The sequence below is a fragment of the Neomonachus schauinslandi genome, chromosome 15 (assembly GCF_002201575.2).
Source record: "Neomonachus schauinslandi chromosome 15, ASM220157v2, whole genome shotgun sequence".
Classification (NCBI taxonomy): Eukaryota; Metazoa; Chordata; class Mammalia; order Carnivora; family Phocidae; genus Neomonachus; species Neomonachus schauinslandi.
Genome location: NC_058417.1, coordinates 30,664,941 through 30,685,516, shown reverse-complemented (window position 1 = coordinate 30,685,516; position 20,576 = coordinate 30,664,941). Strand labels below are relative to the sequence as shown.

Sequence of the window (20,576 nt, the reverse complement as noted above, 5' to 3'; positions counted from 1 at the left end):
AGAAACCTGCGTAAATTTTGATATTAAGAAATGACCAAGGATTCTTCCACTCCTGAAACAAGTTGATTTGCGGATAACTAAAAAATTCTTAAGCTAAAGGGCATTTTAATTTTTTTCCAACCCTTTCAATAAATGTGATCACCAAGATGCAGAACTCTTTTTTTTTTTTTTCAGGAATTGATTTGTTCTCTTGTTTTCTCAGACAATTTCTGATTTTTTTCCTTTAAATTAAATTTGATGTTTCCTTTTTTGATATATTTAAAAAAAAAATCAGTAAGGCCAACTATTTGTGACTTTAGTCTGAATTACAGGTTGTTATAAAGGATACAATTCTGTTAATTATCCTGGGCACATTCAAGCGGTAACTGATAGCAAAAAGATTTGGTCTAGTTTATGCTGATTGTTGACGAAGAAAACATTACACTTAATTGTTGACTATATTAATTGAGTGTATTAAGGTTAGTACTTTAAGGTGTTTATGGTGTTTTCCCTATAATCTTGGATCCTCTGAAACTTTTCTTCATGGATAATACTAATTTTTTCATTGATAATACGAAAAGGAATCTCAAAGTAAAGTTTTTCCTTTCAAAAAAGTATCTTTATTCTTAAACCTTTCTAAAAGTTTAATACTAGATTCTATATGCGATTTTTTAGAAATATAATTATATATTTATAATAGTTGTAATTCTATGTAAACATGTGTAATTGTCATATAATAAAAATTCTACCCATGCAAACACAGACAAAATTGGAAGGTAATATGTAAAAAGGATTTGTATTCTTTTTTCAGTTTTATTGAGCTACAATTAGCATACAGCACTGTATAAGTTTAAAGTGTATAGCATAATGATTTGACCTACATGTATTATAAAATGATTACCACAATAAATTAACATCTGTCACCCCATATAGTTTCAAAAAAAATTTTTTTTCCTTGTGATGAGAGCTTTTAGTGTCTACTCTTAGCAACTTTCAAATATACCATACAGCAGTGTTAACTATGGTCATCATATTATATCTTATGTCCCCAGGAGTTATTGATCCTATAACTGGAAGTTTGTACCTTTTGACCACCTCAAAGTAAATTTCGATCCTCTACTTTTACATAAGTCTTTCTTTTATAATGTAAAATGGTAGCTATTAGAAGCTGACCTAATTAGTCATAATTCCTCCTGCATCACCTACCCTGGAGGGTGCTCGGGAAATAGTCTTAATCAAAAATGGTAACCTTCATTGTTTTGGGAATTACATTTCCTGTAAACCAGTTTTGTGCATTGATAGAGGGATAGGGATATGAGTGCATTTCACATGAAGTGCTTTCTAGGTAATACTATTATGTAAATACTCTACTTGATTCTCTCAAGCGGGTAGATAGTATTGTCTGTCTAGATGTATGAGGAAACACGTGTGAGAAATTAAGTAATCTGCTCAAGCAGAATCAGGGCCTTGGTCTTCTCTTTAGCCACTCCTCTTTCCACAATGTACATTGCTTTTCAGAGACTACTTATTTTCAGCAATGCCTAAATTGATGATTTCACTGTATTTATTGCTGTAGGCCAAAAGATGCAGTAAAAGCTTTGAAGAAAAGGATTTCGAAAAACTACAATCATAAAGAAATCCAACTCACCTTATCAGTAAGTACTTTTAATGTTATAATCAAGACCAGGATTTCCTAAGATGTAGACACATCTTTAGTTTTTGGTTAAAAAAAAATATTAGCAAAAATCTATTTTGAGTATGAATTAAAACTGAGAATTACAGAATTGGGAGAGTTTTGCTGATTGTCATAGCATTTAATTTTGTGGAAAGAGTGTGTTCCTGGAAAGTCAGCTTTTCCTGGTCAAGAGATGGGAACTGGTAATACAAAACTTGTAGATACTGAACGAGTCAAGAAGTCTGTGTATGTGTTACCCATGAGGAGAACTGAAGTCTTGAAAAATGCTTCCCTGTTAGCTTTTTACCTTACTTGAACAGCTCTGTGGAATTCTGAGGTGCTGGCAGCTCCTTAAGTTTCAACCAAGCTCTCCTGTGTAGTATAGTTTGGAGACCGTTCTTTGTTGATTTAAACAGTGCTGTACCCCTTATTGTCTGTGACTCGGGTGTGGGCACTTATTAGATGCGTTCCCGTTTTTCCCCTCATCCTCGGCCATATGACCTCTTCAGTCATTTCGGTGAGTTGCCATTTTTACTATGGTATGTTTTGCCAGCCCTGCCTGCTGCCTGAGAGTGAGCCATATGACATTCTCATTTCTCCCGCATGCCTTTGTTTACCTCAGCCAGGCCCCAGGCCACAAGGTTAGGGCCCTAACCAGCCAGCATCACCCTCCCCTGAGGGACTCAGGGAGTGTTTATCCAGAGGACTATGGGGCTGAGGTACACACAACTCCAGTGTTTGAGTTTCATGGGGAAGAAAACTCACCTCTTGCTTGGAGATTAACAGAATGAGAAGAAATGAATTAAATGGTCTTGACACTATCTCTGAAGAAACCCTTCAAGTTAGGATGTGGACATAGTTTTAGAGGCCTTTTCCTCCTTTACCTCTTTTTTTTTTTTTTTTAAAAAAACCTCTCCCTTGTCCTTTATTCATAGCAGCCACCTCAGGGGAGGTCCCAGAATAGAAGAACTTGAGAAATGAGTAAGCACTAAAGTAGAACTACCAGAACCATGGGTCGATGATGGGGGGGAAAAACCTTTGGTACCTAATGGATGCTCTTGACAACCCTGTGGAGTAGTTCTATTCTTAACTCTGTTTCACAGATGAAGAAACAGACTCAGTGAGGTTGTGGGGTTTTCTTTTCCTCCATTATTTAAGAGGCATAGGCAAGATTTCAACTCAGTCCTCAGATTCTAAATCCCAGGCCCTTACGCCATACCACTTTGCTTCTCAGAATGGATCAATCTCCTCTGAAGAACGACTGTGTTTCATTGGTGTCTTCAACTCCTTAGTACCTGGTGCAAAACTCAGTACATCAGTGTATCAGGGACTGAGCCGATTGTCCTACAGCCCCCATCCCACTCTCCTTGTATCCAGGAAGACTCCAGGGCTAATGGAATGTACTGTAGAATTGGGATAGAAAGCGATGTAGCTGTGCCCTAAAATGGAGGGGATCTAGGCTATCTCAAGGATGCTGAAGGTTTGGAGAATTGACTGAAGAAGATAAGGACGGAAGATGAATTTACACCACCTATGTTTATTCTCTTGTTTATTCTGTATAGTGGGTGTGTCTTTTTCTTGTGGTAACCAGCCTTCTTGGCATTTCTGTGCTTGCTTCTTACCCTATCTCTCTATCTTTCTCTATCCTAGTTCCTTCTTCTGATATTGAGCTGGGACCCTTCCCTGAGGAAGCGGCGTTATTCTAGAGTGTTGTCTCTTCGAGCCCTCCATTTCTCTTTGGGTCCCCATTCTTATTCCCTTCAGGTAGTCTGATCTTTCAAGCCATACTAGCCAGCTGTACCAGCTGCCCGTTCCCATTACCTGCCCCACCTCAGATAACTGTACATCTTCCACCTTGCATTTTCCATGCCAGAATGTGAGAACAAACAAATCTAAAACCTGTGCCAAAATAAGGGGGGGAGAGTCATGGGTTGGGGATCAGAATAGCTCCTCACTGTTAGGGTCAGAGTTCATTAAGGTACCTACTTCTTGGGTTTTCTTTAAATAGGCCTTTGACTCTTGATAGCCTCCTGCATATTTGTCCAGTCCCCTCACTTCTGACTACTCACTGCATTGCAGAGGTGTTTTTGGCTTCAGAATGGACTTTAATATTAACTTAAGCAAGACCTAATTATGAGAGAAGTGAATCACAGAAAGAATCATCCAGTGTCTATCAAAGCAATTAAATGTTTACCAATCAGTTCTTTAAAAATGAATCCCCATATATGACACTTCCATTTCATTACTCTGAAGTGATGAGAGCCTGTCAAAGTCAATTATAAATGTTCTTTGAATTATGTGTCATTTGGTTTCTCCACGGACCTGTTAGCCTTGGTCAGGTATTTGATGGGATTGGACTACACTGTGATTTCCTACCATCACTTGGTGGAGAAGTTTTGTCAAGAAGCCAGTAGTTTTATTTTTTAAGAAGCAATTTGTTACCAAGCTTCATAAGTCTTAGCCAGAGGCTAACCCTTTGAATGAGTCAATTGTGATAAGTCTCAGCAAGACGTATTATCATTGTCAAGTGGAAAGCTGTTGAACAGGTTCCTGGAAATCAATTAATTAATAGGCCTTTGTGGACCACCACCTAGGTGGTGAGCTGTAGGGGCTTCAGAATTTGTGTAGTATGTGTCCATTCCTCCACGAGCTCATTGTAGAGTGAGCTCATCCCCTGGCATGGCCATACCTTGGTGGGGTCTTCAACTCTGGATGGCCCCAAAGCCTGGTTTACTGTGCTTGGTTCAGAAATTTATTGCAAGAACTAAAACTACCAAGTGGCTCCTTTTCCAGTCTTTCTAAGAAGAATACTTATATCAGCTAAACAGATTCTCTCCTGATAGGAAATTGTCCATGGAAACAGATGATCAAAATAGTTACCATTTATTAAGGTCCTGCACCATGTCCGCCTCTTCATATGCATTGTATTTCATTAGGCCTTACAAGAAGTCTCTAGAGGGAGATATTATGGCTCATTTTGCAGATGAGAAGACTGAGGCTTAGAACAATAAGCAGCGTCCGAGTCCAGCACAAACAGAGATTAGTGAGGCCTGAAGTCTTACTCTCTTTAATCTCTCTTGGTCCCTTGGGTTCTAGGTTCCCTATCCCCCCCTGAGATTATGGTGTCTTGGTTTTCCTATTTCCAAAGATAGGTTATCTGAACACAATCTGAATACCTAAATCATACCAAAGCCCAATTTCAAAATGTGTAAAAGCAACATATTAATTCTTCCAATTTGCCACAATACTCAGTGGACTCTGGGGTGAAAGAGGTACCGGTGATATAATGAAAGAGGTGAGCTAGAAGTAATTAGTCCTGAAATTCTAGATTCCAGTGGGAAAACACAAAGGGCCATGATTTGTGATCTCCAGATGTTAACTTTCTCAGCATTTCATGTTGATGCTCTGATTTTATGCATGTAACCTCCTGGGAATGTTACCCATTACCATAAAATCTCAGTGATCCAAAGATAAAAATTGGTCTGTGAAATATTTATCAAGAAACTCCCCATACGTTTCACCATTAGAGAAAGTGAGACTTGGAGGCTGTCTTGCCTAATGAGACTGCCTAATGGGTTGGATGAAGTATTTCTGTAAATTCCCATTGAACTAGGGGTTCTTTTCCTCTCCGTATTTCACCTAATAACTCATCATAATGCATCCAGCAAAAGTCATTCATTATGCAACTTTTCAACTTAACTTTCTCTGAACAACTTGCTTTAAAATATTCATCTCAATAGGTTTTGGATTTTGTTTTTATTTTCCTTCGCTTTAAATATTTTCTGTGTTTCAGGGGCGCTTGAGTGGTGCAGTCAGTTGAGTGTCCCTCTCTTGGTTTCGGCTCAGGTCGTGATCTCAGGGTCTTCAGATTGAGCCCCGCATTGGGCTCTGCACTTATAGAGGAGTCTGCTTGAGATTCCCTCTCCCTCCGCCCCTACCCCCCACTTGTGCACTAGCTCGGGCACTCTCTCTCTCAAATAAGTAGGTCTTTAAAAATCAATATTTGCTGTGTTTCAGATAACTAGCCGCATGTGTTCAGTTTCTGTATTTTCTGATTGCCTTCTTAGCCACATTGCCCTTAAAACTACAGCTCTCATACCTTCTTTTTGTATTGCCCTTCTAGTGACACAGTACAGAGCAGGGTGGAGCATCCATTTTCAGGGCTGCTTTTCTGCAGAGATGATCATACCTCTCCTGGTTCCATTATGGGTTTCTGTGACCTCTCTACTTGAGAAGTGGCAGCACGGAAAATGGAGTTTTAACTTTGTTTTTTAGATCACTTGTAGAAATCTGCTTTCTGCATGCAGTTCTTCAATGCCAGCTCCTTTCTTCTTAGCCTTACTTCTGCTCATGTTGCTTAATTGAAAATGCCCCCCAACCCTAATGACCCCACTAACTGACAAACCTAGCTGTGTTTTTCTCCATTCACATCCTTTGCTGTTTTGACACACGATCCTTGTAGAAATTGCCCTCTTTTGACTTTCCCAATGTTATGTTCTCTATATTTTATGCTTCAGTTTCCATTGGTTGCTCTCTGGTTGCCTTCATGGAGTTTCTTCTGGCCGATGTGATAGGTGAACCCCCAGTGTTCTAGCCATTCTTCCCTGCTCCTCACACGCAGCCTTGGTTTCTCATGTTAGGCTCCCTCCCTCCTGAACTGCAGCTGTGCATGGATAGCTCCGTTAAACATCGCTACTTGAATGTCCCACCATCTCTTTTGCCTTCATCATCTTGGGCTGCTATTACAAAAATACCACCTACTGGCTGGTGTAAACAACAGACATTTACTTCTCACAGTTCTGGAGGCTATGAAGGCTAAGGTCAAGGTGTCAGCAGATCCAATGTCTGGTGAGAGCCCACTTTTTGGCTTATAGGTGGCCTTCTTGTCATTGCATCCTCACACAGCCAGGAGAGATCATCTCTTGTGCCTTTTTATAAGGGCACTAATCTCATTCCTCAGGGCTACACGCTCATGATCTAATTACTTCTCAAAAGACCCACTTCCAAATACCCTCAACATTAGGGATTAGGAATGTCAACATATGAATTTGGGAGGGACACAGACATTTAGTCCATAGTACTGTGAAACTCAAAATATCTAAAATTCAACTCATCGGGGTGCCTAGATAGCTCAGTTGGTTAAGCCGTATGAATCTCAGGGTTGTGAGACCAAGCCCCGAGCTGAGCATGGAGCCTGCTTAAGATTCTCTCTCTCTCTCCCTCTCCCTCTCCCTGTGCTCCTACCCTGCCCTGCTCTCATGCTCGCTCGCTCTCAAAAAATAAAAATTAAAAATTAAATTCATCTCCTCATTTTTACCCCAGACCAAGCCTGCAACTCCGTCCACTTCCAAATTTCCATCCAAGGTGCCATCAATCTGCAGAATAACAGCGGCATAACATTCAGCCATCCTTTTCCGCCACACGTCAGTTGTACAGTTCTGCCTTTGTGATTCCTGTCTTTCCTTTCCTTGCACCCATATCTCCCTGGTTTAGGCCTTTCTGCCTTGGTTCTAGTGGGTCTAGGACTAGTAGGTCCCTACTGGATTCTCCATCCTTCCGGGTCCCCTTTGTAGAGTGCTGCTTGAAAACCTTCCTAGAGTATTACTTTGCAGTCCTTAATCTTTCTCTCAAGTTCAGAATAGAGGTATGATGGTGACAAACTAACAAGAACCCTTCACTGGCTTCTTAGTTCAGTGGCCAAACTCTTCCCATTCACTGCCATGCATTTCTCTACAGTCTGCATGATGCCCCTCCATACTTCATCCACACCACCTTCCCAGTGTCTCAGTCTGCCTACATGAAGAATCCCCTACAAACCACAGTACTCATTTTCCTCCTGATAACTTAAATGCTTTGTCATTCATTCATTCACTCATTCATTTAAATACCATTTACCTGCCTGGAATATAGCTCTATACTCCTTTGTACTTAGCTATTATTTAAAGGCCAGCTTAGGACCACCTTTCACTGAAAGTCTTAAGACCACCTGGCCCTAAATTATCACTTGGTGATAATTTAAAGATTTGTAATGAGGATGACTCTCTAATTTATCATCCAGACCATTCCTTCATGCCTTACATACTTCCTCACATTCCCAGAACCTAATGCTTTGCCATCGATTTTAGTAGACACTAAATCCTGTTTAGTTGGAATGCTGGTGGAAATCATTACTTAGCAATTTTTACCTTATATTTAGGAGGTGGTTTTTGCCAGAGATATAATTAAATTTTAATTTTTCTGTCTAATTTAGCTTATTGACATGTGCATGCAGAACTGTGGTCCAAGTTTCCAATCTCTGATTGTGAAGAAGGAATTCATTAAAGATAGTCTGGTTAAGCTTCTGAACCCCAGATACACCTTGCCATTAGACATTCAGCATAGAATCTTGAATTTCATCAAGGTAAGTCTATTGTATGCTTTATGGGATGGTAGACCTCTAAGATGGGAGCTCTAATTATGTACCTCCCAATAGGCTTAGTGATCCTTTACAGACCTAGGATCAAGCCAGAGAGCATTTTACTCTTTCATTCTCCGAGTCATAATAATTTCTTGGTATGGCATGGTGCCCTTTTTCTGAAGAATTTGTAGTTATCTTCCTACTTTCTCTCAGTTTCTATCTTATTCATGTCAGGTAAGAAAAAGAGTAATGTGTACATTTATTTGGCAGACAAACTATGTTCTAGAGTACACAGCGGACTACTTTCAAAGTTATTTGGCAAAGGAACTACTGATGGTATTTTAGAATCTATTAATTCTGGATTCAGTACAGCAAAAAAAAACAATACCTATTCCAGGCTTTCTTTAAAATGCTGAGGCATGGGAATTTGATGATTAAAAATATATTTTTCTAGTCTCTGAAAACATACATTTTTGTCTGTGACATTCAAAACCAGCTCTCTGAGTAAGATACATAATTGTCAATCTCTCATTTTCTGTCACCAGCTTAAAAATTGTGTTTTGATTTTGCTGCTGTTTTAACTCTGGACCCATCTCTTGAATTCAGACTTGGTCGCAAGGTTTCCCAGGAGGTGTGGATGTCAGCGAAGTGAAAGAAGTGTACCTTGACCTTCTCAAGAAAGGTGTTCAGTTTCCTCCCTCAGATGCAGAGGCTGAAACAGCAAGACAAGAGGTAGGATGACTTTCTTGAGCTCATACAGAATTAGATAGTATATTAAGTCTTCTCTCTTTGAAAGGGACAACCCTGCCTCTGTCCAATCTATGCAAAAAGATGAATTTATGAGAAGACCATTGTAATATCTCCTAGAATAACCAAGCCACAAGAAGGTTGGTGTTCACTGGATCTTTGAAACAACAGAGAACAAACCACTCAAATATGACTTGTCTCTCATTGCAGACTAGCTTTTCCCACATAGTTGATAACATAGGTCTTAAATTTCATGTTAGAGCTTTAGCTTTTCAGATTCCAAGCTCAAAAACCTTGGAAAAGGGACCAATCTGGGTTGGTTTCCTACTTCAGAACAAATTAACTGAGGTCATGTAAGAAGATGGTGGCTCCATCTGGAAATCATTTGGATAGAGCAGAGGAGGGGGCAGTTTTCAAAAGAAAGATGTCATGCTAGACAGGCAAGGGTCTCTACCACGGGGAGTCTTGTATTAATAATAATTTTTGCAAATAAGGTTTTGAACTTGTAATACTTTGAGTACTAATTACAGTTCAGCTCTTAACTCTGTAATTTCCATAAGTGTGAAAACAGTCATTCTTCCCTTCTGTAGATTGGTGAGTCCTGGCTTGATGGAAAAGCAGTTCAGGTGTATACCAGAAGTCTCATCTTTGTGGAGGCTTTGTCCAGAAAGCTAACTCTTTTACTTGTACAGTTTGTTCCCTGGCCACTAGCCACCTGCCCCAACCTCGTACCTACCATGAGTCTGTTCACCATGCCTCTTTTAGTCTTTCTTTCAAGGCATAATATAGTGGTGGTGTAGGACCTTGTTACTCAATATGTGATTTGGGGTATATATAATATGGAAGCTTGTTAGGCATATTCCACTGGAATCTACTAAATTAAACTCCTAATTTTTACAAGACTTCTGGTTACTTCTCTGGACCTTAATGTCAAAACTCTGGCCTGAGCCCTGTGCTTCAGGTTCTCTGCTCAAAGTTGGCAATGAGGAATTGACTTTGAGAGGCATTCCTTAGGGGAGAAGGAGGTATCTTGCCAGTTGTGGCCTAAAAAGACTTGGTATGAATTGACTTAGCATTTCTTTTTAAAAACCTAAAGAGAGGGCAGCAATAATCTCACGTGGCAGTTTATCTTGCAGATCCTTGGATAAACTAAGAGCACTTTATTAAATTGTAATTTAGTTACTAATTATAAAAGCCACCTTTTATTGAATACTCACTATATTACGGGCACACTATTAGCGCTCTTCTCAAAAAATGCTGGGCAGATAGCACACTTGATGATTGACTCTGGGCCAACACCCTCTACCCAGGACCTTTGGTTGAGAGAAGTGATTGAGCCATCTAAATGGAAAAACTGGGCTTGGGGTGGCTGTGTTATTCCAGTAGTAATATTTCCATATTTCACATTGATAGGCCACTCAGATCTCCTCGAATCCACCAACCTCTGTTCCTACCGCACCAGCTCTTCCTTCTGTAATTGTTCCCAAGAGCTCTACTCTTACACTGGTCCCAGAACAGGTAACAACAGTGACAACTGTATTTATTGATGACTCACTCTAACTTATCAGCACTTCATATACAGTTTATTTATTCTTCTTCTTTTTACTTAGTGATTTATTTGAGAGAGAGCATGAGTGAGCATGCATGCAGGGGGAGGGGCAGAGGGAGAGGGAGAATCCCAAGCAGACTCCATGCTGAGCACAGAGTCTGACATGGGTCTCGGTCTCACAACCCTGAGATCATGACCTTAACCGAAACCAAGAGTTGGATGCTTAACCAACTGAGCCACCCAGGTGCCCCTACAGTTTGTTTATCCTTCTTAACATTAGGAGGTGGAGGCACATTATCACCTTCACTTTATAGAGGAGAAGACTGAAGCTTAGTGATAATATGTGACTGATCATGGTTCAGTTCTAAGTAGAATGAATCCTATGGATTCTGTCTGATTCTAAAGCCCAAGTTCTTAACCACTGTCCTTGGTTAGTGGCTTTGTCATTGTGGAGGCTGGGCTGTGGAATGGATCTTGTATCAACCAACTGATTCCTGTTACTCCTGATAGGACTGTCCATATCTCGTTTCAGGGAGCTCAGTAAGTGGTAGCCTTATTACTAATATTAATTGTACCAACTGACTTACATTTACTTTTTTTGTTTATATCTGTTTATCAGAGGTCCAGCTAATCAGTTATTATTGACGCTTATTTATGTTCTGCTGAAGGAACTGTCATTTGACTGTATTATTATTCAGTATTCTATAAAAATCCATGTGATTGATTCCTCTTAGAATTCAGTGCAAGAAGAACAAAAGTGTGTTTCTTGATTTTTTTTTTTTTTCCTTTTCTAACACCATGGGAACTAGAAAATGCTCTATTTTTTCCATTGGTTGTGCCACTAACATTTGCCATTTTGTCTAGGTTCCCACTATAGTCACCTTCTCCCTTCTCCGTATTGGTTCTAATCTTTTTTCCCTTCACTTTTAACTTTCTTAGAGCACATTTCTAGCATAAATTTAGAAATTTATTACATGAGAGCTCAAGTCCTTTTAGAAGGCAACAGATTGTACATTTATAAAACAATTAGATATTTACATAAATCTGAAAACATTAAATTTCGCAGAACCCTTTTCTCTACTAGCAAATATCTCCTTGGTAGCAGAAAACAAGGTAACCATTCTTCGTGTCACACTTGTGATTGTGTTGCTCCCCACAGATTGCAAAATTGCACAGTGAATTGGATATGGTGAAAATGAATGTGAGAGTGATGTCCGCCATATTGATGGAGAATATTCCTGGATCTGAAAACCGTGAAGACATAGAGCTTCTGCAGGTGTAGTATGATTTCAGGAGCAGTCAGTCACACAGTCTTTTAAGGTGTCTTCTATCTCAAGGCTCTAAGAATAACTTTAATATTATCTAGTTCATCTTCGCTGATATCTAAACTTAACAAGGAGATGCAGAGATGACTTTAACACAGACGTAATCATTATTTAGACATGGTTCTTACTCTCACAATAAATGATTTAACTACATTAATTTAAATTTATGATTTAATGTAGTTAAATCATTTATAGCCTTGGTCATATATAATCTCTGTTAGTCACTAACTGTTTTAAATGTACAAGTTGCCTTTATATCCATCCAGTCAGCAAACATACTGAATAACAACAATGGTGGTAAAGAATATAGAAGCAAGGAGTCCCCAAGGAACTTAGGTCTAGTGAACAAGATTGTTTTGTCAACAACCAATTTAAATAAGTGTTGTAGGTGCTGTCATAGAAATTTGTTTATCATACATTGGGATCAGTGGTGGGGGCAAGGAGAATTCTGAAGGTTTTTGGAGAGGGTTAGATGAAGGCAGTACTCATGCTGTGGAGGAAGACACGAGCAGTGCATTTGGACCTATAGGAGCATGTGAGGAAAAGCACGAGCGGTTCATTATTACTGAAACCATGGCCCTCCCAGACGTTTCCCTGTGTCTGTACATCCATATACATTTCCCTCTAATAGTTCTCATTCTCAATTTTAGATTTCAACATACACTTTAACACATTAACTTAGAGGGGGGTAATCAATTTGAGTCCTTTTCTTCCTGAACAAGTTATAGAACCTAATCCTATTTTTATGTTTCTCTGACTCCCGCTCCTGGCTGCTCATGTTGCTGTTATCTTTCCTTTAACTTCTTAGACTGTTAGTAGATAACATTTTTTCTGATCATTGCTTATTTGAGAAATAGTAAATTGTAAAAATTTCCTCTTTCAACATTACTACTTGAATATTCCTGCTATGTCATTGAATCACTACTAGTGGTAAACTTCAGGTGTTTGCATGTCCAAGATTGTCTTTTTTCTGCCATAATAAGTGCTGATAGTTTGGCTAGACACAAAATCCCCAGTGCAAAATTCTTCAGTCCTTCCAAAATACTGCTTCATTGTTCTCTTGTACCCAGTGGTGCTGATGAGAAGTATGAGGTTATTCTGATTCTTGAGTCTTTTATAGTGTTTTTTTTCTTATTGCATTTATGAGTTCTGTTTATCTTAATATTTCTGCACTTTCACTATATGTCTAGGGATATATGTGCACGTATGTGCATGTGTGTTTCCTTTATCCTGCTTAGTACTTGATAGGCCTTTTTGCTCTATCACTATCTGGGTATTTTAGTTCTAGGAAATTCTCAGCTCTTCAAGTATTTCTTTTCTACCATGTGGTCTCTTCATATGCAACTTTTCTTAGATGATGAAACTTCCAGTTGTATTTTTCTCATCTCTCAACTTTTTTTTTATACTTTTCATTTCTTCCTCCTGTTGTAGTTCTAGGCAAGTTCCTTCATTCCATATATTTCTCTGAAACTTGCACCTCAGTTAGTCTCTTAAGCTCTTCTAATGAACATTTTATTTCAAAAACTTTTCTCAGGGCGCCAGGGTGGATCAGTCGGTTAAACGTCTAACTCTTGATTTCAGCTCAGGTCATAGTCTCAGAGTTGTGAGATCCAGCCCTGCATAGGGCTCAGCACTCTGCGGGAAGTTGGCTTGAGATTCTTTCCCTCTCCCCCACCTCCCCCCTTTCTCTCTCTCTCTCAAATAAATAAATCTTTAAAAAAATTGTTTTCTTAATCAGTTTGGATCTTTTTGTAACTTTTTTTTTCATGGATGTGCTTTCCCCTTCTGTCTTTCTAAGGATACTAATTATTTTTTGGCTGCTTTTTCCATTTGCTCTTTGGCTTCTCCTTCCTTGAGTGGAAATTCTTCATCACTTCTTTCAGTTACGTTCCTCAGGTATCTGCTGGATTGCAGATAGTGAGCTCATTTTTGTGTGCAATCCCCTGGCAGCAGCCTGCATTCTCTGTGACCCAGCCCAGCTGTGCCAGGGGAAGGACATAATCACAGTGGCATGTGCTTGGTACCGTTTTCAGAGTGTGTGGGATTGGCAGGGAATGATGCTGGGTGGGATATGTTGATAGCTGGTCTTCTGAATTCTATGCTTCCTACTTTTCCTGCATGCTACCAGTAACTGGATATAATACCCCATGTCTCTGCCCCCACCTGCATTGCTCCCACCTGGCAAGTGATACTCCTGTCTCAGCTCTCTGGTCTCAAATGGGGAGAGAGGTGTGGGCCTGCTTGTGCTGCCTGGTTGTTCCACTGCCATCCCTCAGCTTTCTCTTAGCTGCCCCTTGTGCCATCTTGTCCTAGCCTTCATAGTCTCTACGAATGGACATCCTTCATTTTCCTTCCATGTTCTGCAGCAATACTCCTTGTGGGCAGTCTTAGATGTTCTGGATTATGCTTTCCCCTCATCCAGGAGTTAGCAAACTCTGGCCAGTGGGTCACGTGCAGGCCTTTGTCTGTTTTTGTGCCACCTATGAACTCAGAATGGTTTTTAAATTTTTAAAAGGCTGTTAAAAAAAAAAAAATTTCAGGGGTGCCTGAGTGGCTCAGTCAGTTAAGCATCTGCCTTTGGCTCAGGTCATGATCCCAAGGTCCTGGGATCGAGCCCCTCATTGGCCTCCCTGCTCAGTGGGGAGTCTGCTTCTCCCTGTCCCCCTCCCCCTGCTTGTGCCCTGTCTCTCTGTTTCTCTCACAAATAAAATCTTTTTTTTAAAAAAGTTCATTTTGGGCACCTGGGTGGCTCAGTCAGTTAAGCATCTGCCTTCAGCTTGAATCATGATCCCAGGGTCCTGGGATTGAGTCTCACGTCACGTCCCTGCTCATCAGAGAGTCTGCTTCTCAGTCTGCCCCTTCCCCCGCTCATGCTTGTGTGTGCATGTGCTCTCTCTCTCAAATAAATAAATAAAATAAATCTTTTAAAAAATTTTTTAAAAGTTCATTTCTTAAGCTACATCTATGCAGGCCTACTTCCAGAGATCACTAGAGAGTCAGATACACCTCCTAAGGAACTCTACACCACCCCGCACCCACTATTACTGGATTTGAGTTTGTGGTACATCTCAGGTACCCAGGAATAATAAGAGGATTTAAAACCACAGCTTGAGAACATAAAGCCCCAGGTGAGGAGTGGTAAGATCTGGTCTGTACAGGTTATTGAGGACCTTCTATACCATGCCAGAGTGGGCTTTCACTCTGATGGCAGAAGGGAACCCTAAAGGGTTAGAAGTTGAAGGGCGATATAACCAGATAAAATTTTTAAAAGATGCATGTGGTGACATTGAGATAAGTTCTAAAAAGCAAGACAAAATTCTAGGAAACAGTTGAAGACATCATTTACCACTTATACTACATTCTATGTGTGGGAAATTACTTCTGTGGTCAAATAAGTTTGCAAAACGACCTGTTTCTCCTCTTGGAGGTTCATAAGCTTCTTAGTATAGTAAAGGTGCCTAAGAGTCTTTATTTAACCCAACATTTACAAACCAATTTGACCAGAGAATCCCCATTTGCTGAGCATGTTAACACCCTACAGAACATCAGCCTTGAGAAACAAATCAATATTTTGTGTCAGGGGCTGTAAGTTTATTATTTTTAGAATATTTTATGTAGGAACCTCCCATCATTTTGCTAAGGATTCTTGGGGTTCTTGGCCTTGGACAGATCATTTAGGATCACTGGACTTCGTTTCTATATGTATAAAATGAAGAGCTAAGAGGATACTTAACAAACAAAGGTAATATTAATATATGCTATTAGGAGATTAAAAAGAAAATTAATCATTAAATATAGTTCCTATGTAGTAATCCTGTTTTGAAAATCCACAATTGAAGGCTTTTACAGATAATAAATTTTGTGACTCATGATGTGTAACAAGTGTGTTAACTAAAATTTAAAAGTTAAATATCAAAGTAAGACTATGGGACAGGTAGTATTTTTCAGAAATGGCCACAGCAATATTTCTGGTGCCATATGGTCTTCACAGGCCTTCCAGAGCTTCTAAAGTGACATGATTTACAACTTTTCTCCTCTCTTCATCTATCTGCGGCAAACAATCCCTCATTAAAAATGTACGCTGGAGATAGGCGGAGCAAGATGGCGGAGGAGTAGGAGACCTGGATTTCGTCTGGTCTCAGGAATTCAGCTGGATAGGGATCAAACCATTCTGAACACCTACAAACTCAACAGGAGATCGAAGAAAAGAATAGCAACAACTCTCTCATCAGAAAAGCGACCACTTTCTGGAAGGTAGGACGTGCGGAGAAGTGAATCCGAGGCGATATTTGGGAGGATAGACGGCGGGGGGGGGCCTCCGTCAGCCGCTTCTAGCAAGTGATAGAGCCGCCGAGCACAAAATCGGAACTTTCAGAAGTCTGCTCCGCCGAGGGACATCACTCCGGTGGCTAAGCTGGGGGTGGAACCCTCGTGGGACAGTGTGGTCTCAGGACCCTCAGGGTCACAGAAAGACCGGGGATGCCTGAGTGCAGCAGAGCGCCCAGGGATCGGAGCGGGGAAGCCGGCTGCAGAGACAGAGCCGAGGTGCGGGCGCTCACCTTGGGGTTGTCATAAACCGTGATCCACAGCACAGTTGGGCCACTGTTCCTCCAGCAGGGACCCAACAAGCGGCAGATCTGGGGAGACTCACCTTCCTTCCCTGGGAGGAGCAGCGCAGGAGCGCACCACAGGGATCTGCTGGGTTTGGAGACTCCACACCGAGTCGGGTGCCAGAGATAGAAACACATGGTCACAGGCCGGGTGAGCACAGAGTGCGGCCGGAGACCGGGGAGACAGGAGTGACTGCTTTTCTCTGGGGGTGCACTGAGGAGCAGGGCCCCAAGTTTTCGGCTCCTCCGGGACGGAGATTGGGAGGCCAACATTTCACTCTCGTCTGGCAAAGCTGTACCGAAAGCTTGCAGGGAACAAAAGCTCCTAAGCAGATTAGTTAGCCCAGACCTGGCAAGGGCGGGGCAATTCCGCCTCCGGCAAAGACATTTGGGAACCACGGCAACAGGCCCCTCCCCCAGAAGATCAGCAAGAACAGCCAGACAAGACGAAGTTTACCGATCAATGAGAACAGCAGAACTCCAGCACTAGGGGAATACTGCACATAGAATCCAAGGCTTTTTTACCATGATTCTTTAGTCTTTCAAAGTTATTTTTTAACTGTCTTTTTTTTTCTTTTTCCCTATTTCAACCATCATCTTATCAATCCCTTTTTTAAAAAACATTTTTCATTTTTAGAGTCATATTCTATCCCTTCATAGTAGTTACACGTATTTTTGGCATATATATATAAGTTGTTCTCTCTTTAAAATTTTGAGATACAGTTTCTTCTAACAGATCAAAATATACCCTAAATCTCTAGTGAATGGCTTTGTTCTAGTCTCCTGCCTGCTCACATTCTCTCCCTTTCTTTTTTTTTTTTTTAAGTCCTCTTCTTTCTTTTTTCAAACAACTTACCAATTCCTTTGATAAAATTTTTTATAATTTTCATCTTTACAGTCATATTCCATCCCTTCATCATATCAATCCTTATTTTTGTACATATATAAGTTTTTCTTTCTTTAAAATATTGGGAGGCACTTTCTTCTAACGGACCAAAATACACCCAAAATCTAGTGGGTGGCACTGATCTATGCACCAGCCTGATCATACTAGATCATATTCTGTTTTGTTTTGTTTTGTTCTGTTTTTGTTTGCTTTTATCTTTTTCTTTTTTCTTTCTTTCCCTTTCTTTTCCCCCGGCTTCAGGTCTTTTCTGATTTGTTTAGAGTATATTTTCTGGGGACATTGTTACCGTGTTAGCATTTTGTTCTCTCATTCATCTATTCTCTTCTGGACAAAATGACAAGACGGAAAAAATCACCTCAACAAAAAGAACAAGAGGTAGTACCGACTGCCAGGGACCTACTCAATATGGACATTAGTACAATGTCAGATCTAGAGTTCAGAATCATCACTTTAAAGATACTAACTGGGTTTGAAAAAAGCATGGAAGTTACTGGAGAAACCCTTTCTGGAGAAATAAAAGAACTAAAATCTAACCAAGTCAAAATCAAAAAGTCTATTAATGAGGTGCAATCAAAAATGGGGGCGCTAACTGCTAGGATACATGAGGCAGTAGAGAGAATCAGTGATATAGAAGACAAAATGATGGAAAATAAAGAAGCTGAGAAGAAGAGAGATAAACAACTACTGAATCATGAGGGTAGAATTCGAGAGATAAGTGATACCATAAGATGAAACAACATTAGAATAATTGGGATCCCAGAAGAAGAAGAAAGAGAGAGGAGGGCAGAAGGTATATTGGAGCAAATTATAGCACAGAGTTCCCTAATTTGGGGAAGGAAACAGGAATCAAAATCCAGGAGGTACAGAGAACCCCTCTCAAAATCAATGAAAATAGGTCAACACCCCGACATCTAATAGTAAAACTTTCAAGTGTCAGAGGCAAAGAGAAAATCCTGAAAGCAGCTCGGGAGAAGAGATATGTAACCTACAATGGTAGAAACATTAGATGGCAACAGACCTATCCACAGAGAACTGGCAGGCCAGAAAGGACTGGCAGGATATATTCAGAGCACTAAACGAGAAAAATATGCAGCCAAGAATACTATATCCAGCTAGGCTGTCATTGAAAATAGAAGGAGAGATAAAAAGCTTCCAGGACAAACAAAAACTAAAGGAATTTGCAAACACAAAACCAGCCCTACAGGAAATCTTGAAAGGGGTCCTCTAAGCAAAGAGAGACCCTAAAAGCAACATAGACCAGAAAGGAACACAGACAATATACAGTAACAGTCACCTTACAGGCAATACAATGGCACTAAATTCCTATCTTTCAGTAGTTACCCTGAATGTAAATGGGCTAAATGCCCTAATCAAAAGACACAGGCTCTCAGGTTGGATTAAAAAACAAGACCCATCGATATGCTGTCTGCAAGAGACTCATTTTAGACCCAAAGACGCCCCCAGATTGAAAGTGAGGGGGTGGAAAACCATTTACCATGCTAATGGACACCAAAAGAAAGCTGGGGTGGCAATCCTTATATCAGACAAATTAGATTTTAAACCAAAGACTGTAATAAGAGATGAGGAAGGACACTGTATCCTACTTAAAGGGTCTATCCAACAAGAAGATCTAACAATTGTAGATATCTATGCCCCTAACATGGGAGCAGCCAATTATATAAGGCAATTAATAACAAAAGCAAAGAAACACATCAACAACAATACAATAATAGTGGAGGACTTGAACACCCCCCTCACTGAAATGGACAGATCATCTAAGCAAAAGATCCACAAGGAAATAAAGACTTTAAATGACACACTGGACCAAATGGACTTCACAGACATATTCAGAACATTCCATCCCAAAGCAAAGGAATACACATTCTTCTCTAGTGCCCATGGAACAGTCTCCAGAAGCGATCACATCCTAGGTCACAAATCAGGTCTCGAGTGGTACCAAAAGATTGGGATCATTCCCTGCCTATTTTCAGACCACAATGCTTTGAAACTAGAACTCAATCACAAGAGGAAAGTCGGAAAGAACTCAAATACATGGAGGCTAAAGAGCATCCTACTAAAGAACGAATGGGTCAACCAGGAAATTAAAGAAGAATTTTAAAAATTCATGGAAACCAATGAAAATGATAACACAACTGTTTAAAAGATTTGGGATGCAGCAAAGGCAGTCCTAAGAGGAAAGTATATAACAATACAAGCCTTTCTCAAGAAACAAGAAAGGTCTCAAGTACACAACCTAACCCTACACCTGGAGAAAGAACAGCAAATGAAGCCTAAACCCAGCAGGAGAAGAGAAATCATAAAGATCAGAGCAGAAATCCATGAAATAGAAACCAAAAGAACAGTAGAACAGATCAACAAAACTAGGAGTTGGTTCTTTGAAAGAATTAACAAGATTGATAAAGCCCTGGCCAGACTTACCAAAAAGAAAAGAGAAAGGACCCAAATCAACAAAATCATGAATGAAAGAGGAGAGATCACAACCAACACCAAAGAAATACAAACAATTATAAGAACATATTATGAGCAGCTATATGCCAGCAACTTAGATAACTTGGAAGAAATGAATGCATTCCTAGAGATGTATCCACTACCAAAACTGAACCAGGAAGAAATAGAAAACCTGAACAGACCTATCACCACTAAGGAAATTGAAGCAGTCATCAAAAATCTCCCCAAAAACAAAAGCCCAGGGCCAGATGGCTTCCCAGGGGAATTCTACCAAACATTTCAAGAAGAATTAATACCTATTCTTCTGAAACTGTTCCAAAAAATAGAAATGGAAGGAAAACTTCCAAACTCATTTTATGAGGCCAGCATTACCTTGATCCCCAAACCAAAGACCTCATCCAAAAGGAGAATTACCAATATCCTTGATGAACATGGATGCAAAAATTCTCACCAAAATACTAGCCAATAGGATCCAACAGTACATTAAAAGGATTATTCACCACGACCAAGTGAGATTTATCCCTGGGCTGCAAGGTTGGTTGAACATCCGCAAATCAATCAACATGATAGAATACATTAACAAAAAAAAGAACGAGAACCATATGATCCTCTCAATAGATGCAGAAAAAGCATTTGACAAAGTATAGCATCCTTTCTTGATCAAGGTACATACCTCAATATCATAAAAGCCATCTATGAAAAACCTACAGTGAATATCATTCTCAATGGGGAAAACTGAGAGCTTTCCCCCTAAGGTCAGGAACGCGGCAGGGATGTCCACTATCACCACTGCTATTCAACATAGTATTAGAAGTCCTAGCCACAGCCATCAGACAACAGAAAGAAATCAAAGGCATCCAAATCGGCAAAGAAGAAGTCAAACTCTGACTCTTTGCAGATGATATGATACTTTATGTG

The 20,576-nt window shown here is 40.1% G+C and overlaps 1 protein-coding gene across 2 annotated transcripts in view; it reads left to right on the top strand.

The window, feature by feature from the left end:
- TOM1L1 (target of myb1 like 1 membrane trafficking protein) overlaps positions 1–20,576 on the top strand; it is an 82,689-nt gene that overhangs the window by 3,549 nt on the left and 58,564 nt on the right. For both annotated transcript variants that reach the window (XM_021703962.1, XM_021703963.1), the window contains exons 3-7: positions 1,556–1,634; positions 7,905–8,054; positions 8,658–8,783; positions 10,212–10,316; positions 11,507–11,623. In XM_021703962.1, coding sequence (XP_021559637.1) covers positions 1,556–1,634; positions 7,905–8,054; positions 8,658–8,783; positions 10,212–10,316; positions 11,507–11,623 — 577 coding nt within the window. The remainder of the gene's footprint in view (positions 1–1,555; positions 1,635–7,904; positions 8,055–8,657; positions 8,784–10,211; positions 10,317–11,506; positions 11,624–20,576) is intronic.